The following is a 25554-nucleotide window of genomic DNA, read 5'->3' as shown; positions in this document are numbered from 1 at the left end:
GTGATTTTCATATTGCCCACACCTGTTATTACAAGCGAGTTAGAACGAGCATCACATGCCCGAAACAAAAATTGTTTACCCAAAACTGACCAGTCTATTTTTGGAGTTGTGTGAAATTATGTCAAATTTGACTTTTTTTCGTTGTTTTTTTTTGTGTTAAAAACATAAAAACCGCCATAAATAGTAAATCAAACCCCCCGTTATCACCCCCTTAGTTAGGGAAAAATAATAAAATAAAAAAAATGTATTTATTTCCATTTTTCCTTTAGGGTTAGGGCTAGGGTTAGGGCTGAGATTAGGGTTAGGGGTGTGTGGGGGTTCGGGTTGGAGTTAGAATTGGGGGTTTCCACTGTTTGGGCACATCAGGGGCTCTCCAAATGCAACATGGCGTCTGATCTCAATTCCAGCCAATTCTGAGTTAAAAAGTCAAATGGTGCTCCTTCCCTTCCAAGCTCTGCCATGCGCCCAAACAGTGTTTTACCCCCACATGTAGGGTATCAGCCTACTCAGGTCAAATTGCAAAACAATTTTTGGGGTCCAATTTCTCCTGTTACCCTTAGGAAAATAAAAAATTGGGGGCAAAAATATCATTTTTGTGGAAAAAAATGATTTTTTTATTTTCACGTCCGAGCGTTATAAACTTCTGTGAAGCACTTGGGGGTTCAAAGTGCTCACCACACATCTAGATAAGTTCCATGGGGGGCCTAGTGTCCAAAATGGGGTCACTTGTGGGGAGTTTCAATAGTTTAGGTACATCAGGGGCTCTCCAAACGCACATGACACCCGCAGACCATTCCATCAAAGTCTGCATTCCAAAATGTCACTGCTTCCCTTCCGAGCCCCGACGTGTGTCCATACAGTAGTTTTCTCCCACATATGGGGTGTCAGCGTACTCATGACAAATTGGACAACAACTTTTGGGGTCCAATTTCTCCTGTTACCCTTGGGAAAATAAAAAAAATTGGGGACTAATTGATCATGTTTGTGGAAAAAATACGATTTTTTTATTTTCATGCCCGGACATTATAAACTTCTGTGAAGCCCTTGGGGGTTGAAAGTGCTCACCACACATCTAGATAAGTTCCTTAGGGGATCTCGTTTCCAAAATGGGGTCATTTGTGGGGGGTTTCCAATGTTTAGGTACATTAGGGGCTCTCCAAAGGCAACATGACACCCGCAGAACATTCCCTCAAAGTCTGCATTCCAAAACGTCAATACTTCCCTTCCGAGACCCGACGTGTGTCCATACAGTAGTTTTCTCCCACATATGGGGCGTCAGCGTACTCAGGACAACAACTTTTGGGGTTCAATTTCTCCTGTTACCCTTGGGAAAATAAAAAAATTGGCGACTAATTGATCATGTTTGTGGAAAAAATACGATTTTTTTATTTTCATGCCCGGGCATTATAAACTTCTGTGAAGCCCTTGGGGGTTCAAAGTGCTCACCACACATCTAGATAAGTTCCTTAGGGGATCTCGTTTCCAAATTGGGGTCATTTGTCGGGGTTTCCACTGTTTAGGTACATTAGGGGCTCTCCAAAGGCAACATGACACCCGTAGACCATTCCGTCAAAGTCTGCATTCCAAAACGTCAATACTTCCCTTCCGAGCCCCGACGTGTGTCCATACAGTAGTTTTCTCCCACATATGGGGTATCAGCATACTCAGGACAAATTGGACAACAACTTTTGGGGTCCAATTTCTCCTGGTACCCTTCGGAAAATAAAAAAATGGTGACTAAAAGATCATGTTTGTGGAAAAAATACGAATTTTTTATTTTCACGCCCGGGCGTTATAAACTTCTGTGAAGCACTGGGGGGTTCAAAGTGCTCACCACACATCTAGATAAGTTCCTTGGGGGGTCTAGTTTACAAAATGGTGTCATTTGTGGGGGGTTTCCACTGTTTAGGTACATCAGGGGTTTTCCAATCGCGACATGGTGTCCGATCTCAATTCCAGCCAAAAACGTCAAATGGCGCTGCTTCCCTTCCGAGCTCTGCCATGCGCCCAAATAGTGGTTTACCCCCACATGTGGGGTATCAGCGTACTCAGGACAAATTGCACAATAACTTTTAGGGTCCTGTTACCCTCGGGAAAATAAAAATTGGGGTGAAAAGATCATTTTTGTTGAAAAAATATGATTTTTTAATTGTACCGCTGTACGTTATAAACTTCTGTAAAGCCCTTGTGGGTTCAAAGTTCTCACCACATATCTAGATAAGTTCCTTGGGGTTCTAGTTTCCAAAATGGGGTCACTTGTAGGGGGTTTCCACTGTTTAGGTACATCAGGGACTCTCCAAACGTGACATGGCGTCCGATCTGAATGCCAGCCAATTTTGCATTGAAAAAGTCAAACGGCGCTCCTTCCATTCTGAGCTCTGCCATGCGCCGAAACAGTCGTTCCCCCCCACATATCAGGTATCAGCGTACTCAGGACAAATTGCACAATAACATTTGCAGTCCAATTTCTCCTGTTACCCTTGGTAAAATAAAAAAAATTGAACCTGAAGTATTTTTTTTGTGAAAAAAAGTTAGATGTTCATTTTTTTTTAAATATTCAAAAAAATTCCTGTGATGCACCTAAAGGGTTAATAAACTTCTTGAATGTGGTTTTGAGCACCTTAAGGGGTGCAGTTTTTAGAATGGTGTCACTTTTGGGTATTTTCTATCATATAGACCCCTCAAAGTGACCTCAAATGTGATGTGGTCCTAAAAATAAAATGGTGTTGTAAAAATGAGAAATCGCTGGTCAACTTTTAACCCTTATAACTTCCTAACAAAAAAAAATTTTGGTTCCAAAATTGTGCTGATGTAAAGTAAACGTGTGGGAAATGTTAGTTATCAAGTTTTTTGTGTGCTGTATCTCTGTGATTTAAGGGCATAAAAATTCAAATTTGGAACATTTTTCGCCAAATTTCCGTTTTTCCCACAAATAAACGCAAGTTATTTGAATGAAATTTTACCACTAACATGAAGTACAATATGTCACAAGAAAACAATGTCAGAATCACCGGGATCCATGGAAGCGTTCCAGAGTTATGACCTCATAAAGGGACAGTGGTCAGAATTGTAAAAATTGGCCCGGTCATGAACGTGCAAACCACCCTTGGGGGTGAAGGGGTTAAAGGATTATTTTAAAAATAATTTTATGCTTAGTGAAATAAAGCACTCAGACAAGCGGAGAACGCAGAAGATTATCATACGGCCTGCTCACCAGCAGGAATCTGTTCTTGCTTCCGATGAGAAGGATAATGAGCACAGAAATGGGGAGCGAAAACATTAGTTTGAGCTATAGTAGGTATATAAATGTAAAATCTCGGCAAAGAAAAATTTTCTAATGAGTACTGTATTTACATTATGGCCCAGTGTTGTATGTCAAGTCACAAGCCTTACCCTACTAAGTCAGACCGCTTTCAGAAGAACTGCTCCTTTGCTGAGCAAGGCGCAGAAAGTGTCTAAAAACACATAACTGTGGTGCAAGCCATGTACGACAGGTTTTTGGCACAACAGAGTTCTGTCCGCGTTTATCTTAGTAAATTTCCTCCGTTATTTTCTGACATTTTAGGCCGGGTGCCCACGACCCAGAAGTAGCAGCGCTTTGGACGCAGCACAGGTTTGCCGTGTCCAAAGTGCTGCTGTCTATTGAATGCACGTGAATCCACATGTGCCCACTGAACCGTGCGGATTCACCACGTTCAATATATTCTATGGCTGTAGTATCTGTTGTGGAGACTAGCGTCTCCACAAGAAAAATGAACATGCCGCGGTCATGAACGATGTACCGAATGCCGGGAGACCATCGATCAGCGAGCGCCCAGCGCTGTAATCAGACGCTAAGAGCTGGTATCCAAGGTAAACAGCGGGTAACTAAGTGTGTGCGTCGCTTAGTTACCTGCTGTGTACCCTGGATGCCAGTGTGCTCGCGCTGGGAGCAGGAATCCAAGATAAACAGCAGGTAATTAAGCAACGCACGCCCTTGTTACCCGCGTCGTGGCTGGTCCTGATCGCTGGTGAGATCTTCCTGTTTGGCAGCTCACCAGTGATCATGAGCGACACACCAGCGATCCGGAGCAGGTCGCATCGTTGTCTAGATCGCTGGTGCGTCGCTTAGTGTGACGGGGGCTTTAGACTACGTTCCCATAAACACATAAACCTTGAGTACCTGCAAGGGAAATTGACGTGTTGCAAACTTTAAAACACACACCGCAGGTCAGTTTATGCCGAGTGATAAAAAAAAAAAAAAAAAAAAAAAAAAAAAACACAGTGGGCATGAGACTTCTAGAAATCTCATCCACTTTGCCAGAACTGTAAGACGCTGCGTTTTTGAAAAAGCAAAAATGCGCAGCCTTTAAAACTGACAAACAGCTCATTGTGGGTTGACAGCCTTAGAGAGGTGATTTGAGTAAAAACCATACCGTACGTCACATAATTTTAAAATATACATTTGATTATGAAAACTGCATGTTTATTTTCTATGTGAAACCGCTCATCAATTTATGAAATGTACCGCTACAAATATGCCCTCCAATGTGATAGCGTTTTTTCCACCATTGTTCCAACAATCATATTGTGTAATTTGCAGGACATTTCATCTCAATCCTATTCGAGCTTTTAACTCAGGCTGTTAACATTGACAGAGATTTCCTAAGCTTGGAACTAGATAAAAGCAGAACAGGTTACAATGTCCAGAGAGGATGAATATGCAATAAAGATAAGTGCTCCAGAGATGGCACCGTCACACATTTTTCCATCGGCGTTCCTGTGTGCGTATCTTTCAGATTCCCGCCGTCTCAGACACACCTGAGAGAATACTTGGGGGAGGTTGTGTGGTTACATATATAAACACTCAATTCCTCTTTGACAAGTCTGGACATTGCTTGTCTTTTAGAATAGGCAATAGGAACATGGAGGGCCTCTGGACCCCCTCTCTCCGTGTTCCCACCCACCGCTGCTTACTGAACATCAAAGGCTTGATAACTCTGTAGAGGCAGGTGTCCTGGCTTCAGGGTGAAGCAAGAGAAGAAAAGAAGACAGGAGCAGGATTCTCAACTGCAACTGTGCATATTATATATACACACCCGCATAGAAGCTTCCAGGTAAAACACTGAACCCACCCACCAGTGCGACACAAGATTTCACAGACCTCCTTACTATCTGAGGACTCATGGAAATTAAATATTCATAGATACAAGGTATGTAATGGCCCTTTTATACAACGTGATAATCGGCCATCTAACGCAAGTAGGCAATCAACTGACAAACAAGCAAGAAACCCGTTTGTCAGGTGTGCATCAAATCACCACATTATCGGCACCACATCACCCCTAACATTGTACATAGGGACAGAACCATCACATTAGCCATCATTTTGTCCCAATCACTGCCGTCAGCCCATGTAAACAGGATAGAAAGCCAGAGACGGAAAACTTTGATTGGTGCTCATTGATGGCTATGTCAATTGGTCATAAATAGTGTTGAACGATACTTTCCGATATTGAGAAATATCGGATCGGATTCGATCGGACCGATACCCAAAAAGTATCGGGTATCGCCGATTCCGTTACCGGAAACGCCATTCAAGTCAATGGGACAGAAATATCGGAATTAAAAAAAAAAACCTTTCTTTACTTGCACATCCAGTTCGGGAGGGGGGAAGAGTGTGGGCGGTGCGTGGGCGGACACTGTGCGTGTCTGTGTGTGCGGGCATGCCGGGTGTCTGTGCGGGCATGCCGGGGGTCTGTGCGGGCATGCCGGGGGTCTGTGCAGGCATCGTCCGATGGGACTACAAGTCCCATCGGGCTATGCCTGCTACAATGACAGTGATTGAGACATAATTACATTCATACAACATACATACATACATACATACATACTACATACATACTTCATATATACTACATTCATACAACATACATACATACATACCTCATATATACTACATTCATACAACATACATACATACCTCATATATACTACATTCATTTAACATACATACATACTACATTCATTTAACATACATACATACTACATACATACTACATTCATACAACATACATACATACTACATATATACTACATTCATACAACATACATACATACTACATACATACTACATATATACTACATTCATACAACATACATACTACATACATACTACATTCATACAATATACATATATACTGTGGTGTAGTGACCACTGTGTCCGCTGGGGGCGCTGTGTGGGTGTCCCAGGACGGGTGTACAGGCACATTCAGTGTGGTAACAGGAGCAGGGTCCTAAATGACCATTAAAGGTCTCAAGGTGGGTGGCCTTGGGATGCAGGCTCCAGGGTGTATTGATCAGCAGAGGTACTGCGATTCCCAGAAGCACGTGTGGCAGTGCTGGTGATTCTGAGCCAGGAGAACAGACGGTCTGACAACCGTGAGTAATACTGACTGAGGTCAGAGAAAGTGACTGTATTAAAATGTGTGGGATACCTCTAAGGAGAAGAGGCGTCCAGGAACCTGTGTGGCCGACACAGGTGCTTGCTGTGGCTCAGTGCGGTCACGAAGGACTCGCAGCGCGGGGACCTGGTGGTTTTTCTTTTTGGGATCTCCTCCTTGAGCATTGGTAGCAGACGCTGTCTGTCTACACCATCCTGCTGCAGCTGTATTGCAGATGACCAAGCGTATACAGTAGTTGTGGCTTTACACAACTATTGAGGGTGAGTACCCTGTGTTATTTTCTTTATACCCATTATACCTGCATTGGTAAGGCCCTATGGGTGCGCTTTTGTGGGGTTTTTTTTATCTTTGAGGGTGACAAGCGGCTTCCAGTAACCCGGCGGGAATACGAAGGGGACAATCGGCTTCCGGTGGACCGGCGGGTCCACGAAGACGGCGCAGCAGGAGCTGCAGTGACACCAGCCGCTGTGTGTGTGTGTGTGTGTGTGAACAGCAGCCGGAGGTGACGGTGGTTTGTGACAGCTGGAGCTGTGGCAGTGCCAGAAGAAACTGGTGTGGTGTTGTGCTTAAAGGACCAGTACCAGCCTGAAGGAAAAAACTGTACTGTGTGAACTGTGGTCTGAGAAGACCGGTATAACGGACATGGGGAGATCCCGAAAGGGGGCGGCGACCCAAATCGGGGTGGTAGCCCAAAAGGGGGTGGAGTCCCAAATTGGGGTGGTAACCAAAAAAGAAGTGGAGTCCCAAAAGGGGGTGGAGTCCCAAATTGGGGTGGTGGTCCAGAAAGAGGCAGAGTGTGAAGAAATGGCAGCACTGGTTGGCTCAGTGGGTATGTCTGGGAAACTGCAGTGTTCATGTATGTCATTTCCAGAATGTGGGATATTCTTTCCGAGTGATGACTGGCCGCAAGTGTGTACTGTGGTGCTGCACCGGGAAGGAATCTCGGGACGGTTGGACTCCAAGAGTCAAGTGACTCTGGTAGGAACTCCTCTGACTTTCTGTCTGACTGAGAAAATGGCTCAGGTTCGCTGTAAACATGGGGTCACAGTGAACTATGTGCTAGACAGAGTGGTGTTTGAGGGGCTTGGAGGCAGTGAGTGCCAAGGGGGTAGTATCCCATCAGACGTAGTATATGCCTTGGAGTGGGGCCAGGACTTTGTCAGATTTGATGATATATGCCACGAGGGTGGAGACATTCCTACTGTTGGACTAACCAGTACGAAGACGCTGACGCCTCCTAACGTGGACAGGCCAGACGTAGGGGCGACCGGAGAAAGAATTGCGTTAAATCAATTTACTGACCTGACGTCACCTGAAGGGTACCATAGTGTGAATGAGAATGGTGTGGTAAACAACAAGAGCGGAGCTGGCACACAGATAGAGAGTGTCTTGGGGGTTCACCGTACGATGTGGGGTGACTGTGACGTGTTGTTGCCAGTAGCCACCACTAGGACAGAATCTAGTGCTGTGCTGACTGAAACTCATGACAAAACTGACGCTGACCTGGTGGGTAAGACGGCTGAAATAGTCACACGGTTAGTGAGTAACTGGAGGGAGGACTCAATCTCGGGGGGTGACTGTGGCTCTGAGAAAGAAAGGGAGCACAGAATAGAAGGGCTAGAGAAAGAAGTTTCTGAGCTCAAAGGCCACATGGTAACGTGGCAAGGACTGAATAAGGCCCTCAGAGAGGAGGTGGATGAGTGTGGCAAACGAGAAAGAGTCCTGAGACAAACAGCCAAGCACAGGGTCGAGGAGCTCGAGAAAGAAGTCTTGGAGCTCAGAGGTCACCTGTCCACCTGGCAAAGTGTGAACAAGAACCTCAAGGAAGAGATGGAGGAACTCAGAGGAGTAGTTAACAGTCTTCGGCGGGAGAAATTGGACGAAGACTTACCGCGGGTGAGCGCGAGTGAGAGTAAGACAGAACTGCCAGTAGCCATCTTAGAAAAGGGTCCTGAAGACTGTAAATCTCAGGAAGATGTTGAGCCAAGAGCTGCACAAGACAGTCACCCGGTCTTGGCAGATACCTTGAGGGAAGTGTCTGTGGGGAACCCAGAGCCATCTGTCCAGGATGAGAGCAAGTCCACGGCCTTCAAGTGTGTGATGGAGGTACCCGAAGGCGTGCGAGAAGCGTGTGCCAGCGAAGGTGTGCATGAGACCTTTAAAAAGGCAGTAAAGGCCTATAGTGTGAGCTGGGCACCAGAAACAAACCAGTTGGTGATACTGGCGGAAACAGAAGACACAGAGAGAAGGGTGGCTGTCCTGAAGGAGATGCACCTACAATGTCTCCGCACGAAACAGATGCTCATGGAGCGTAAGAGGAAAGTCGCTCGACGTCTGGAGCTTGCAAGGGAAGCTCAAAGTCGGCTGGGCTTTGTGGAAGACATAATTCCGGTACCCCGACATCTGGTGGGGAAAGTCGTTGGCAGACTTGGAAAGGTGATGCAGGAGATGGTGAATCGATCCAGTGTGAAGAGAGTGAGGATCCCACCTGCTGGTGAAAACCAAATCGCTGTTGAAGATGACATGGTTCCTGTCATTGTGGTTGGTTCGGTGGAAAGCATTGGGAACCTCCGCATGCTCCTGGAATATCGGGTAGCGTACCTGAAGGAGATAGAGCAGCTAAGACAGGATCGACTGCAGATGAATAAGCAGATACAGAACGTCAGGTGGCATCCACCTCCAACCCAAGGTGTAAGGACCCGGAGGGATTCTCCAAGGAATGAAAGGACAGGTAGTCGAAGGCAAGAACGTCGAGAGTCCGCAAGTGGCCGTTCTAATCTTAGTGACATAGGCACGAGACCCGGTGGTGGACATAGCGACAAAGGGTCAGACTCAGACCAGCCAGTTAGCCCAACTGGACGTGGGACTCATTACCGTACGAACTGGGAGAGCCGGCCAGTGAAAGAAAAGTCGGGTGATGGAGCACACTGCAGACAGGTGGAGACTAAAGAGTGTCTGGTCACACTGATGGACGGTGACGGGAAGGCCAAAGCCCAAGGCCGAGATACTGACCGCTGGGGGCGGGGGAGGCCTAACGTAAATATGATGCAGTATGACTACCGAGACAGACGGAGATGGTCCTCTCGACTTGTAGGACAGGGTGAGATGGGTGCCCAGTCTCAAGATCCCTGGGTGATGTCATGTGTTCAACCCCACAAGTTTGAACAGAGGGGGGAGGTATGTGGTGTAGTGAACACTGTGTCCGCTGGGGGGCGCTGTGTGGGTGTCCCAGGACGGGTGTACAGGCACATTCAGTGTGGTAACAGGAGCAGGGTCCTAAATGACCATTATGGGTCTCAAGGTGGGTGGCCTTGGGATGCAGGCTCCAGGGTGTATTGATCAGCAGAGGTACTGCTCATATTTCTGTTACACTGTCTCAGGGAAGCCTGTGTGTGTCTATGTGCAATAGAACCTTTAGTGATGTCATAGCCATGTGATCACCTGTGGGTGTGGTTACAGGGCTATGTAATTGAGGTGTGTGGCACATGTGAGAGAGTCTGTTAGAGTGTGGACAGACTTCCCTGTGTCCAGGTGGGACACTACTGAGAGTGGCCTGTGTGCTAAGGAAGGAGAAGCCTTCCTGGGTCTGCAGCTGCAGTTAGAGCGCTGCTCGGGACATTGCCCTGGCCTATGTATTAGTTGTATATGGGGAGGACTACACCTCCCAGCATGTGCTGAGACTCTCGGTCCGAGTCTGAAGCCACGGACATTTATGATCTTTTGGCCTAAGCTAGAGGCTATGTTGGTGATATGCTGAGTTATGGCTTATGAAGCAAATAAACCTCATGGACTTTGGGAAAACCTGCCTCATAATTGTCTCCCGCTGCACCTGAGCGAGTCGAAATCACCACAATACATACTACATATATACTACATTCATACAACATACATACTACATATATACTACATTCATACAACATACATACATAGTACATACTACATACATACTACATACATACAACATACATAAAACATGCTACAGACATACAACATTCACACTACATACAATACATTCATACAATACATACATATAGACATACAGTACATGTAACAGAGTACATACTCACCATCACTTGTCACTTTGATCCCCGAAGCCGGTGTCATCTTTAAAAAATATTAAAATAACAAACAACCGATATACTCCCTGATCTGCAGAAATCCACGAGTGTCCCATGACAATCTCCCGTGGAGAACAGCAGCATCAGCTGATGCCACTGCTCTCTAGGGGCCCCAGGAATACAATGACGGGGGTAGGTATCCTTCCGCATTGTATTCCTCCGCCACTGTAAAAAAAAAATAGTCCCTAGTCTCACTTTTGGCATTGCTGTGAGAGAAAGTTCCCACGCAGCTTTTGCCATAAAGTGAGACCAGTGAACTATAGTAACCTTTCAGTGATGCACTGCAGGAGATCGTCGTGGGACACTCGTGGATTTCTGCGGATCAGGGAGTATATTGCTTGTTTGTTATTTTAATATTTTTTACAGTGAGATGACACTGGCTTCGGGGATCAAAGTGACAAGTGATGGTGAGTATGTACTCTATGTTATATGTACTGTATGTCTATATGTATGTATTGTATGAATGTATTGTATGTAGTATGTATGTTGTATGAATGTAGTATATATGTATGTATGTTGTATGAATGTAGTATATATGTATGTATGTTGTATGAATGTGGTATATATGTATGTTGTATGAATGTAGTATATATGTAGTATATACAGTGGGGAAAAAAAGTATTTAGTCAGTCAGCAATAGTGCAAGTTCCACCACTTAAAAAGATGAGAGGCGTCTGTAATTTACATCATAGGTAGACCTCAACTATGGGAGACAAACTGAGAAAAAAAAATCCAGAAAATCACATTGTCTGGTTTTTTTTTCATTTTATTTGCATATTATGGTGGAAAATAAGTATTTGGTCAGAAACAAGCAATCAAGATTTCTGGCTCTCACAGACCTGTAACTTCTTCTTTAAGAGTCTCCTCTTTCCTCCACTCATTACCTGTAGTAATGGCACCTGTTTAAACTTGTTATCAGTATAAAAAGACACCTGTGCACACCCTCAAACAGTCTGACTCCAAACTCCACTATGGTGAAGACCAAAGAGCTGTCAAAGGACACCAGAAACAAAATTGTAGCCCTGCACCAGGCTGCGAAGACTGAATCTGCAATAGCCAACCAGCTTGGAGTGAAGAAATCAACTGTGGGAGCAATAATTAGAAAATGGAAGACATACAAGACCACTGATAATCTCCCTCGATCTGGTGCTCCACGCAAAATCCCACCCCGTGGGGTCAGAATGATCACAAGAACGGTGAGCAAAAATCCCAGAACCACGCGGGGGGACCTAGTGAATGAACTGCAGAGAGCTGGGACCTATGTAACAAGGCCTACCATAAGTAACACACTACGCCACCATGGACTCAGATCCTGCAGTGCCAGACGTGTCCCACTGCTTAAGCCTGTACATGTCCGGGCCCGTCTGAAGTTTGCTAGAGAGCATTTGGATGATCCAGAGGAGTTTTGGGAGAATGTCCTATGGTCTGATGAAACCAAACTGGAACTGTTTGGTAGAAACACAACTTGTCGTGTTTGGAGGAAAAAGAATACTGAGTTGCATCCATCAAACACCATACCTACTGTAAAGCATGGTGGTGGAAACATCATGCTTTGGGGCTGTTTCTCTGCAAAGGGGCCAGGACGACTGATCCGGGTACATGAAAGAATGAATGGGGCCATGTATCGTGAGATTTTGAGTGCAAACCTCCTTCCATCAGCAAGGGCATTGAAGATGAAACGTGGCTGGGTCTTTTAACATGACAATGATCCAAAGCACACCGCCAGGGCAACGAAGGAGTGGCTTTGTAAGAAGCATTTCAAGGTCCTGGAGTGGCCTAGCCAGTCTCCAGATCTCAACCCTATAGAAAACCTTTGGAGGGAGTTGAAAGTCCGTGTTGCCAAGCGAAAAGCCAAAAACATCACTGCTCTAGAGGAGATCTGCATGGAGGAATGGGCCAACATACCAACAACAGTGTGTGGCAACCTTGTGAAGACTTACAGAAAACGTTTGTCCTCTGTCATTGCCAACAAAGGATATATCACAAAGTATTGAGATGAAATTTTGCTTCTGACCAAATACTTATTTTCCACCATAATATGCAAATAAAATGAAAAAAAAACAGACAATGTGATTTTCTGGATTTTTTTTTCTCAGTTTGTCTCCTATAGTTGAGGTCTACCTATGATGTAAATTACAGACGCCTCTCATCTTTTTAAGTGGTGGAACTTGTACTATTGCTGACTGACTAAATACTTTTTTTCCCCACTGTATGTATGTTGTATGAATGTAGTATATATGTAGTATGTATTGTGAGGTAGCGCTGTCATTTACTTACGGGATTCTCGCTTGCAGCGAACAAAAACCAGCTCCGGCACGGATTTTCCATAAAATCATACAGTCCTTGCGGTTTATTCACGCCTCATAAACCACAGCAGCAACAGAAAGTTCACTCAATAGCATTACCAGCATAGCGTCCATTATAATGCTTCACTCTTATTATCAATGTCCAGTACGCAGGCTCACTTAGCCTCACAATTATCTCACCCAAGTCAGGGCTCCTCATGCGGCTGCAGCATTCCGCACACGTTCGTTCCATCCAGGGAACTCTCAGGCACACACATCGCCATTGCTCCCAGCCACTTCACACGTGCTGTCTGGGAGGAAGCTCCATCTCTGCAGGACCTTCCACACTGGACCAACCAGGTCCCAGCATTCCCCACATGTGACCTTCCCTGGCCACATTATATGGTCCATAGCCATGCCCACCGGGTCCCGTGACTATGATCTCATCACAGGTCCTTCAGACATTCACATAGCCTTTTACTACAGGCGTTTTCAGACACACCCCTGGGTGGGTTTGTAGGTAACTGGCCCGCCCAACTCCCAAGTTACCTAGAGACTTCTCCCTTATACCTTGAAATAACACCTCAGCAATACCATTGCTGATCAATACGCATAACTAAGCCTCTATCTCAAAGCCACCCCCTTTGAGATACACCACCATCCTTCTGGATTCTGCCACTCATCCTCTCCCTTGGAACCTCCACACAGCGCCCCCTAGCGGACATAGTGGTTACTACACCACAGTATGTAGTATGTAGTATGTATGTATGTATGTATGTATGTATGTATGTATGTATGTATGTATGTATGTATGTTGTATGACTGTAGTATATATGTAGTATGTATGTATGTATGTATGTATGTATGTATGTATGTTGTATGAATGTAGTATATATGTAGTATGTATGTTGCATGAATGTAGTATATATGTAGTATGTATGTATGTTGTATGAATGTAGTATATATGTAGTATGTATGTATGTATGTTGTATGAATGTTGTATATATGTAGTATGTATGTTTTTTTGTTTTTTTTTTACATTCAACACATTAGCCGGATGATGGGACTACTACTGTCCCATCATTGGCTAATGTGTCAATCACTGTCATTGTAGCAGGCACAGCCCGAAGGGACTTGTAGTCCCATCGGACGATGCCTGCACACACAACCCCCGGCAGGCCCGCACAGACCCCCGGCAGCCCGCACAGACCCCCGGCAGGTCCGTACAGACCCCCGGCAGGCCCGCACAGACCCCCGGCAGGCCCGCACAGACCCCCGGCAGGCCCGCACAGACCCCCGGCAGCCCGCACAGACCCCCGGCAGGCCCGTACAGACCCCCGGCAGGCCCGCACTGACCGCGCATCATGATGCGCACTGACCGCGCATCATGATGACATCATTTCAGCAGCAGTCATCATTTCACAACACTGGCTCATTGCATTATGGGAACTTCCGATTCCGGTATCCGATATTGTAAAAATATCGGTACTCGGTATCGGAATTCCAATACAGCGAATATTGGCCGATACCCGATATTTGCAGTATCGGAATGCTCAACACTAGTCATAAAATATTAACATCTCCTCGGCTTCCATCAAAAACGGACATCTGCTGCAAAAAGAACTCTCAAAACATGGATTTCTGCATCCCCTATTCAGATTACTGGTCTATTACTAACAATGATACATCACTTCTGTACATGATGGGAGGTCAATGCACAGGAAGCTTAATTTGTTGCTGCTACCATGGCAATCTAAGAGCAGGCAAGTAATGTATTGCCTACAGTCAGCCATGACAACAACAAAAAAAAAAGTTTTTTGTTTTTTTTAAGAATTAAGGACATTTTCAATCTGCAATGTAACAAGCAATGCTTTCAGTCCATCCACCCTTCGGAAAGAATATATCAATCATAGTTTAAAACATCTCCCTACAACATAGGCCTCCAAAATGTACAAAAAAATTCAAAAGTGTTAGAATGGTGGCAAGAAACTAGTTCAATATTTTTTAGTCTTGGCTAAACTCCTATAAAAACCCAGAGGGAAGTAAGCGGAAAAGGCATGAATATCAGATTTAATTGATTAAAGGAGTGAGGAAACCAAAAATAAATGTTATTTCCTGCCAAAAGTCTAACACCAACGTAATTACATGTGAAAAATAGTGTGTGTTTCTTCTTCAGTACAAAAATGATGTGAGTGTACATGAAAACATATAATGCTAAAAATACGCAGAGATCGGTTGTAGGGTCATTCTAGTGCAGTGTTCCCCAACTCCAGTCTTCGAGAACCACTAACAGATCACATTTTCAGGATTCCCTTAGCATTGTTCAGGTGATAGACCGGACTGGAGTTGGGGAACACTGATCTAGTGATTACATAAAAAACCTCAACTAGCAATTTCCTAATACAATGTAAGCAAACAGCAGTTACCTCAGCCTATCGTCTGTCAATGCACAGCTAACAGAGTCACCAGCTATTTGACAAAGTACTGTTCACACTGGCATTGTGGCTTCCTTACCTTTCCCAACACAGTCAGACAAGGTTTTGGATCCATTTCAGGCTGCTCAAGTTTCACCACTCCAACCCAGCCATACTCGTACAAATCTTCCTCGTCGTTGTTATTGCAAAGTCCCAAAGGATGCATCTACGATAAAGAATGAGGGCAAAATTAGCAAGTGAAAAACCATAAATATAACAAATATTCTGTTCTTCAGATAGCAATGAAAAAAACAACACACTTAAGTCCCCAATTACACTGGCTGATAATCTGAAACGAGAGTGCATCGTTCCCGATTGTTGGGTGAATTCAGTTTAGACAGACCCATGAAAGAGGAAAAAGCTCAGTTTTTGGTTCAAATTGTTTGTAAGCTGGATTAGGAATGGTCTCAGCAATATTCCATAATCTGTCCTAATTATATATGTAATGGTGTCTAAGTGTCTTAAATTTCTGACGATCACTGTCTTCATTGACTTCTAGTGCTGCATCCACTGTCTGGAGTGGAGGTATCTACTGCATGGAGCGGTAACATCTACTGTGTGAAGCGTACTGCGTGGAGCGATAACATCTACTGCGTGGAGCGGTAACATCTACTGCGTGGAGCGGTATCATCTACTGCGTGGAGCGGTATCATCTACTGTGTGGAGCGGTATCATCTACTGCGTGGAGCGGTAAGGCTAAGTGCACACGTTACAGAAAATTTCTGCACAAAAACCTGAATCCCTTCCCAGAAACCGCACCTATTTTTCCGCGGCGGTTTTTGCGCGTTTTTTTGCACGGTTTTGATGCGTTTTTGATGCGTTTTTTACCGCAGCGGTTTCTAAAAGCATGGGAGAAGCCTAAACCGCGGAAAAAAACGCAAAATTAATGTGCATGCTGCGGTTTTTACCGCGATGCGGTTTTTTCGCGGTAAAAAACACATCAATGTGCACAAAAAGTGCAAAATGCATAGAAATGACTGTGCAGCTTATTTTTAGCGGTTTTATAGTGAAAACCGCGGTAAAAACCGCTAAAAAAACGCTGTGTGTGAACACAGCCTTACATCTACTGCGTGGAGTGGTAAAATTATTGCATGGAGCGGCAGCAACTACTGCGTGGAGCGGTAACATCTACTACATGGAGCGGTAGCATCTACTGCGTGGAGCGGTAGCATCTACTGCGTTTAGCGGTAACATCTACTGTGTGGAGTGGTAACATCTACTGCGTGGAGCGGTAACATCTACTGCGTGGAGCGGTAACATCTACTGCATGGAGCGGTAGCATATACTGCGTGGAGCGGTAACATCTACTGCGTGGAGCGGTATCATCTACTGCATGGAGCGGTAGCATCTACTGCAGGGAGAGGTAATATCTACTGTGTGGAGCGGTAGCATCCACTGCGTGGAGAGGTAACATCTACTGCGTGAAGCGGTAACATCTACTGCGTGGAGGGGTATTATCTAATGCGTGGAGCGGTAGCATCTACTGCGTGGAGCGGTAGCATCTACTGTGTGGAGCGGTAGCATATACTGCATGTAGTGGTAGCATCTATGCGTGGAGCGGTAACATCTACTATGTGGAGCGGTAACATCTACTGCGTGGAGCGGTAACATTATTGCGTGGAGCGGTAACATCTACTGCGTGGACCGGTAACATCTACTGCGTGGAGCTGTAACATCTACTGCGTGGAGCGGTAACATCTAATGCGTGGAGCAGTAGCATTATTGCGTGGAGCGGTAACATCTACTGCGTGGAGCGGTATTATCTAATGCGTGGAGCGGTAGCAACTACTGCGTGGAGCGGTAGCATCTACTGCGTGGAGCGGTAACATTATTGCGTGGAGCGGTAACATCTACTGCGTGGAGCGGTATTATCTAATGCGTGGAGCGGTAGCAACTACTGCGTGGAGCGGTAGCATCTACTGCGTGGAGCGGTAGCATCTACTGCGTGGAGCGGTAACATTATTGCGTGGAGCGGTAACATTATTGCGTGGAGCGGTAGCATCTACTGCGTGGAGCGGTAGCATCTACTGTGTGGAGGGGTACCATCTACTGCGTGGAGCGGTAACATCTACTGCGTGGAGCGGTATTATCTAATGCGTGGAGCGGTAGCAACTACTGCGTGGAGCGGTAACATTATTGCGTGGAGCGGTAGCATCTACTGCGTGGAGCGGTAGCATCTACTGCGTGGAGCGGTAGCATCTACTGCGTGGAGCGGTAGCCTCTACTGCGTAGAGCGGTAACATCTACTGCATGGAGCGGTAACATCTACTGCGTGGAGCGGTAGCATCTACTTCGCGGTGCGGTAACATCTACTGCGTGGAGCGGTAACATCTACTGCGTGGAGCGGTAACATTATTGCGTGGAGCGGTAGCATCTACTGCGTGGAGCGGTAACATCTACTGCGTGGAGTGGTAACATTATTGCGTGGAGCGGCAGCAACTACTGCGTGGAGCGGTAACATCTACTACATGGAGCGGTAGCATCTACTGCGTGGAGCGGTAGCATCTACTGCGTTTAGCGGTAACATCTACTGTGTGGACTGGTAACATCTACTGCGTGGAGCGGTAACATCTACTGCGTGGAGCGGTAACATCTACTGCATGGAGCGGTAGCATATACTGCGTGGAGCGGTAACATCTACTGCGTGGAGCAGTATCATCTACTGCATGGAGCGGTAGCATCTACTGCAGGGAGAGGTAACATCTACGTGTGGAGCGGTAGCATCCACTGCGTGGAGAGGTAACATCTACTGCGTGAAGCGGTAACATCTACTGCGTGGAGGGGTATTATCTAATGCGTGGAGCGGTAGCATCTACTGCGTGGAGCGGTAGCATCTACTGTGTGGAGCGGTAGCATATACTGCATGTAGTGGTAGCATCTATGCGTGGAGCGGTAACATCTACTACGTGGAGCGGTAACATCTACTATGTGGAGCGGTAACATCTACTGCGTGGAGCGGTAACATTATTGCATGGAGCGGTAACATCTACTGCGTGGACCGGTAACATCTACTGCGTGGACCGGTAACATCTACTGCGTGGAGCGGTAACATCTACTGCGTGGAGCGGTAACATCTACTGCGTGGAGCGGTATTATCTAATGCGTGGAGCGATAGCAACTACTGCGTGGAGCGGTAGCATCTACTGCGTGGAGCGGTAACATTATTGCGTGGAGCGGTAGCATCTACTGCATGGAGTGGTAGCATCTACTGCGTGGAGCGGTGGTAACCAGGGCTGTGGAGTCGGTAAGCCAAACCTGCGACTCCGACTCCTCAATTTCCCTTACACAGACTCCCACATATATTGCTTATATTTAAGTGAAAAATTTATTGTAGTACAATGTGAACATCAGACATGTAATCATTTCTATGATCCAATAATCAAGATATTTAGATAGAACATAATATCTATTTATTGGAATACAACTTTAGAACACAAAAAACTGTAATAAATTGTAAATATGTAATACACTGTATACATGTACATGTATACGGTACAGACCAAAGTTTGGACACACCTTCTCATTCAAAGAGTTTTCTTTATTTTCATGACTATGAAAATTGTAGATTCATTCTGAAGGCATCAAAACAATGAATTAACACATGTGGAATTATATAATTAACAAAAAAGTGTGAAACAACTGAAAATATGTCTTATATTCTAGATTCTTCAAAGTAGCCACCTTTTGCTTTCATTACTGCTTTGCACACTCTTGGCATTCTCTTGATGAGCTTCAAGTGGTAGTCACCAGAAATGGTCTTCCAACAGTCTTGAAGGAGTTCCCAGAGATGCTTAGCACTTGTTGGCCCTTTTGCCTTCATTCTGCGGTCCAGCTTACCCCAAACCATCTCGATTGGGTTCAGGTCTGGTGACCATGGAGGCCAGGTCATCTGGCGTAGCACCCCATCACTCTCCTTCTTGGTCAAATAGCCCTTACACAGCCTGGAAGTGTGTTTGAGGCCATTGTCCTGTTGAAAAATAAATGATGGACCAACTAAGCAAAAACCGGATGGAATAGCATGCCGCTGCAAGATGCTGTGGTAGCCATGCTGGTTCAGTATGCCTTCAATTTTGAATAAATCCCCAACAGTGTCACCAGCAAAGCACCCCCACACCATCACACCTCCTCCTCCATGCTTCACGGTGGGAACCAGGCATGTAGAGTCCATCCGTTCACCTTTTCTGCGTCGCACAAAGACACGGTGGTTGGAACCAAAGATCTCAAATTTGGACTCATCAGACCAAAGCACAGATTTCCACTGGTCTAATGTCCATTCCTTGTGTTCTCTAGCCCAAACAAGTCTCTTCTGCTTGTTGCCTGTCCTTAGCAGTGGTTTCCTAGCAGCTATTTTACCATGAAGGCCTGCTGCACAAAGTCTCCTCTTAACAGTTGTTGTAGAGATGTGTCTGCTGCTAGAACTCTGTGTGGCATTGACCTGGTCTCTATTCTGAGCTGCTGTTAACCTGCGATTTCTGAGGCTGGTGACTAGGATGAACTTATCCTCCGCAGCAGAGGTGACTCTTGGTCTTCCTTTCCTGGGGCGGTCCTCATGTGAGCCAGTTTCTTTGTAGCGCTTGATGGTTTTTGCCAATGCACTTGGGGACACTTTCAAAGTTTTCCCAATTTTTCGGACTGACTGACCTTTATTTCTTAAAGTAATGATGGCCACTCGTTTTTCTTTACTCAGCTGCTTTTTTCTTGCCATAATACAAATTCTAACAGTCTATTCAGTAGGACTATCACCTGTGTATCCACCAGACTTCTTCACAACACAACTGATGGTCCCAACCCCATTTATAAGGCAGGAAATCCCACTTATTAAACCTGACAGAGCACACCTGTGAAGTGAAAACCATTTCCGGTGACTACCTCTTGAAGCTCATCAAGAGAATGCCAAGAGTGTGCAAAGCAGAAATCAAAGCAAAAGGTGGCTACTTTGAAGAACCTAGAATATAAGACATACAGTATTTTCAGTTGTTTCACACTTTTCTGTTAATTATATAATTCCACATGTGTTAATTCATAGTCTTGATGCCTTCAGAGTGAATCTACAATTTTCATAGTCATGAAAATAAAGAAAACTCTTTGATTGAGAAGGTGTGTCCAAACTTTTGGTCTGTACTGTGTGTATATATATATATATATATATATATATACACACACATACACACACACTATGACTTATCTCGGCTAAGATAAAGCCTAGATCCTCAGGCTACATTCACACTATGGGCGTTGCCAGGATCAAACGGGGGGGGGGCAGAATCTCATACTGTTCCGCAGAATTTCATACTGCACACCTCAACTGCTGCAGAACCTCATACTTCACACCCCTACACTTGAAAATAAAGCCTGCACCTTAAGAAGATGTGGTGATGAATGCAGTCTATTTATTCCAACTATCAGTTGATGTTACTGAAGACGAGCAATGCCTGTCCTGGGCGTTCTTTTGGGCAGCTATGAGGTGTACCTGATTGGTGCTAAATAAAAGGAGTGTTAGTCTGTGTGCGATCCGGCTTTCATTCTTTTTGGTACAGATAAGATATGGATAGACAGATATGGATAAATGGATAGATAGAGCAGATTTTTAATCTGCTTTTGCTATTGAAAACATTATCTATGAGCTCAAAAACCTTTCAGGTGATGCAGTTTTTTAAAAAGCTGATCTGCTTTTGCAACTGAAAAACGTATCCTCAAAAAACGCAGGAAAAACGCTGTGTGTGAATGTAGCCTTAGATCAGGAATAGAACAGTCATTTATAGGACAATTCATAACTTTCCCAAATTCCTATGAAAAAATATTCAGCATATTCTGCATTGAACTACTGTACCCAATTTATTATATATTTTAGGAGTCGGAGTCGGTCCATTTTATACCGACTCCAACTCCGACTCCGACTCCACCAAAATGAGCACCGACTCCGACTCCACGACTCCGACTTCACAGCCCTGGCGGTAACATCTACTACGTAGAGCGGTAACATCTACTGCGTGGAGTGGTAGCATCTACTGCGCGGAGCGGTAACATCTACTGCATTCAGCGGTAACATCTACTGCGTGGAGCGGTAACATCTACTGTGTGGCGCGGTAACATCTACTGCACGGAGCGATAACATCTACTGCATTCAGCGGTAACATCTACTGCGTGGCGCGGTAACATCTACTGCATGGAGCGATAACATCTACTGCGTGGCGCGGTAACATCTACTGCACGGAGCGATAACATCTACTGCATTCAGCGGTAACATCTACTGCATGGTGTGGTATCATCTAATGCGTGGAGCGGTAGCAACTACTGCGTGGAGAGGTAGCATCTACTGCATGGAGCGATAACATCTACTGCATGGAGCGGTAACATCTAGTGCGTGGTGCAGTAGCCTCTACTGTGTGGAGCGGTAGCATCTACTGCGTGGAGCGGTAACATCTACTGCGTGGAGCGGTAACATCTACTGCGTGGTGCGGTAGCATCTACTGCATGGAACGGTAACATTATTGCGTGGAACGGTAGCATCTATTGCGTGGAGCGGTATCATCTAATGTGTGGAGCGGTAACATTATTGCGTGGAGCGGTAACATCTACTGCGTGGAGCGGTATCATCTAATGTGTGGAGCGGTAACATTATTGCGTGGAGCGGTAACATCTACTGCGTGGTGCGGTAGCATCTACTGTGTGGAGCGGTAACATCTACTGCGTGGAGCGGTAGCATCTACTGCGTGGAGCGGTAACATCTACTGCGTGGAGCGGTAGCATCTACTGCGTGGAGCGGTAACATTATTGCGTGGAGCGGTAGAATCTAATGCGTGGAGCGGTATCATCTAATGCGTTGAGCGGTAACATTATTGCGTGGAGCGGTAACATCTACTGCACGGAGTGGTAGCATCTACTGCACGGAGTGGTAGCATCTACTGCATGGAGCGGTAGCATCTACTGTGTGGAGCGGTAGCATCTACTGCGTGGCGCGGTAACATCTACTGCACGGAGCGATAACATCTACTGCATTCAGCGGTAACATCTACTGCATGGTGTGGTATCATCTAATGCGTGGAGCGGTAGCAACTACTGCGTGGAGAGGTAGCATCTACTGCATGGAGCGATAACATCTACTGCATGGAGCGGTAACATCTAGTGCGTGGTGCAGTAGCCTCTACTGTGTGGAGCGGTAGCATCTACTGCGTGGAGCGGTAACATCTACTGCGTGGAGCGGTAACATCTACTGCGTGGTGCGGTAGCATCTACTGCATGGAACGGTAACATTATTGCGTGGAACGGTAGCATCTACTGCGTGGAGCGGTAACATCTACTGCGTGGAGCGGTATCATCTAATGTGTGGAGCGGTAACATTATTGCGTGGAGCGGTAACATCTACTGCGTGGAGCGGTATCATCTAATGTGTGGAGCGGTAACATTATTGCGTGGAGCGGTAACATCTACTGCGTGGTGCGGTAGCATCTACTGTGTGGAGCGGTAACATCTACTGCGTGGAGTGGTAGCATCTACTGCGTGGAGCGGTAACATCTACTGCGTGGAGCGGTAGCATCTACTGCGTGGAGCGGTAACATTATTGCGTGGAGCGGTAGAATCTAATGCGTGGAGCGGTATCATCTAATGCGTTGAGCGGTAACATTATTGCGTGGAGCGGTAACATCTACTGCGTGGAGTGGTAGCATCTACTGCGTGGAGTGGTAGCATCTACTGCATGGAGCGGTAGCATCTACTGTGTGGAGCGGTAGCATCTACTGTGTGGAGCGGTAGCATTATTGCGTGGAGCGGTAACATCTAATGCGTGGAGCGGTAACATTATTGCGTGGAGCGGTAACATCTACTGCGTGGAGCGGTAGCATCTACTGCGTGGAGCGGTAACATTATTGCGTGGAGCGGTAGCATCTAATGCGTGGAGCGGTATCGTCTAATGCGTTGAGCGGTAACATTATTGCGTGGAGTGGTAACTTCTACTGCGTGGAGCGGTAGCATCTACTGCGTGGAGTGGTAGCATCTACTGCATGGAGCAGTAGCATCTACTGTGTGGAGCGGTAGCATCTACTGTGTGGAGCGGTAGCATCTACTGTGTGGAGCGGTAACATTATTGCGTGGAGCGGTAACATCTACTGCGTGGAGCGGTATCATCTAATGTGTGGAGCGGTAACAATATTTTTGCGTGGAGCGCTAACATCTACTGCGTGGAGCGGTAGCATCTACTGCGTGGAGCGGTAACATTATTGCGTGGAGCGGTAGCATCTAATGCGTGGAGCGGTATCGTCTAATGCGTTGAGCGGTAACATTATTGCGTGGAGCGGTAACATCTACTGCGTGGAGCGGTAGCATCTACTGCGTGGAGCGGTAGCATCTACTGCGTGGAGTGGTAGCATCTACTGCATGGAGCGGTAGCATCTACTGCATGGAGCGGTAGCATCTACTGTGTGGAGCGGTAGCATCTACTGTGTGCAGCGGTAACATTATTGCATGGAGCAGTAACATCTACTGCGTGGTGCGGTAACATCTACTGCATGGTACGGTAGCATCTACTGCGTGGTGCGGTAGCATCTACTGTGTGGAGCGGTAACATCTACTGCGTGGAGAGGTAACATCTACTGCGTGGAGCGGTAGCATCTACTGCGTGGAGCGGTAACATCTACTGCGTGGAGCGGTAACATCTACTGCGTGGAGCGGTAACATCTACTGCAAGGAACGGTAGCATCTACTGCGTGGAGCGGTAACATCTACTGCGTGGAGCGGTAACATCTACTGCGTGGTGCGGTAACATCTACTGCGTGGTACGGTAGCATCTACTGCGTGGTGCGGTAGCATCTACTGTGTGGAGCGGTAACATCTACTGCGTGGAGAGGTAACATCTACTGCGTGGAGCGGTAGCATCTACTGCGTGGAGCGGTAACATCTACTGCGTGGAGCGGTAACATCTACTGCGTGGAGCGGTAACATCTACTGCAAGGAACGGTAGCATCTACTGCGTGGAGCGGTAACATCTACTGCGTGGAGCGGTAACATCTACTGCGTGGTGCGGTAACATCTACTGCGTGGTGCGGTAACATCTACTGCGTGGTGCGGTAGCATCTACTGCGTGGAGCGGTAGCATCTACTGCGTGGAGCGGTAGCATCTACTGCGTGGAGCGGTAGCATCTACTGCGTGAAGCGGTAACATTATTGCGTGAAGCGTTAGCATCTACTGCATGGAGCGGTAACATCTACTGCGTGGAGCGGTAGCATCTACTGCGTGGAGCTATAACATCTACTGCGTGGCGCAGTAGCTACTTTACCACTTTAAGTCTATTATGCTCAGAACGAAGCTCTATTGACTTACAGTGTGAGAGCGACTTCTGGCCCACACAAACATCTGGGTGAGCTGCATTGTCTGATTTCAAGTCACGTGGGCCAGAAGAACAGAGCGGTGTTGGAAACCGGGAAAGACAGCAATCAGCAAGTATTATAATACCCTAATACACCATTACATACAGCCCCAGATCAAAAAAAAGTTGGCACGCACTGGAAAATATAAAGAAAACAATAATGCAATGATTTGGAAATCTCTTATAGTCATATTTCATTCACAACAGAATATGCAAGAGAGATTAGAAGGGGAAGGTTACTCACTTCTATTTCATTTGAAAAAAAAAAACTAACTCACTTAGAAATTGATGGCAGCGACACATCTCAAAAAAGCTGGGATAGGACCAGGTCTATTACTGTAGCATCCCACCTTTTTTTTTACAACAGTTTGTAAATGTCTGGAAAGTGAAGAGAATAATTGCTGAAGATGAATGTTGTCTTATTCTTGTTTGGTGTAAAGGGGGTTTACACATAGCGATATCGCTAGCAATATCGCTAAACCGTCACCGATTTGGTGACGTAGCAGCGATATTGCTAGCGATATCGGTACGTGTGATACTTACCTCCGACCGGCTCCCCCACTGTCTGTTGATGATCGCGCGAGATCGCACAGCTCCATTTCTCGTCGGGCGCTTCCTGCTGGCGCCAACGAGCGACGCGTGGACGTGGGCGGGAGGACGTCAGGATCGCCGCGTCTGAAAGGTAAGTAACGACCGCTGTATCGCTGCTGCATCGCTGTGAGATCTGCCTGTATGGCAGCTCATTAGCAACCATTTAGTGATGCACCAGCGATCCTGACCAGGTCGCATCCTTGCCGGGATCGCTGGTGCATCGCTAAATGTAAAGGGACCTTTATGTTCGAGCTGCTTGACGGCCCGGAGTGGTTTTTGCC

At 46.1% G+C, this 25554-nt stretch overlaps 1 protein-coding gene across 1 annotated transcript in view; it reads right to left on the bottom strand.

The window, feature by feature from the left end:
• Nucleotides 1-25554, bottom strand: part of ZNRF3 (zinc and ring finger 3) — a 192221-nt gene that overhangs the window by 42251 nt on the left and 124416 nt on the right. The window contains exon 2 of the mRNA XM_073558769.1: nt 15361-15486. Coding sequence (XP_073414870.1) covers nt 15361-15486 — 126 coding nt within the window. The remainder of the gene's footprint in view (nt 1-15360; nt 15487-25554) is intronic.

The sequence above is a fragment of the Dendrobates tinctorius genome, unplaced genomic scaffold, assembly GCF_039654945.1.
Source record: "Dendrobates tinctorius isolate UK_male_01 unplaced genomic scaffold, ASM3965494v1 ptg000003l, whole genome shotgun sequence".
NCBI lineage: Eukaryota > Metazoa > Chordata > Amphibia > Anura > Dendrobatidae > Dendrobates > Dendrobates tinctorius.
This window is presented reverse-complemented; position numbering and strand designations above follow the sequence as displayed.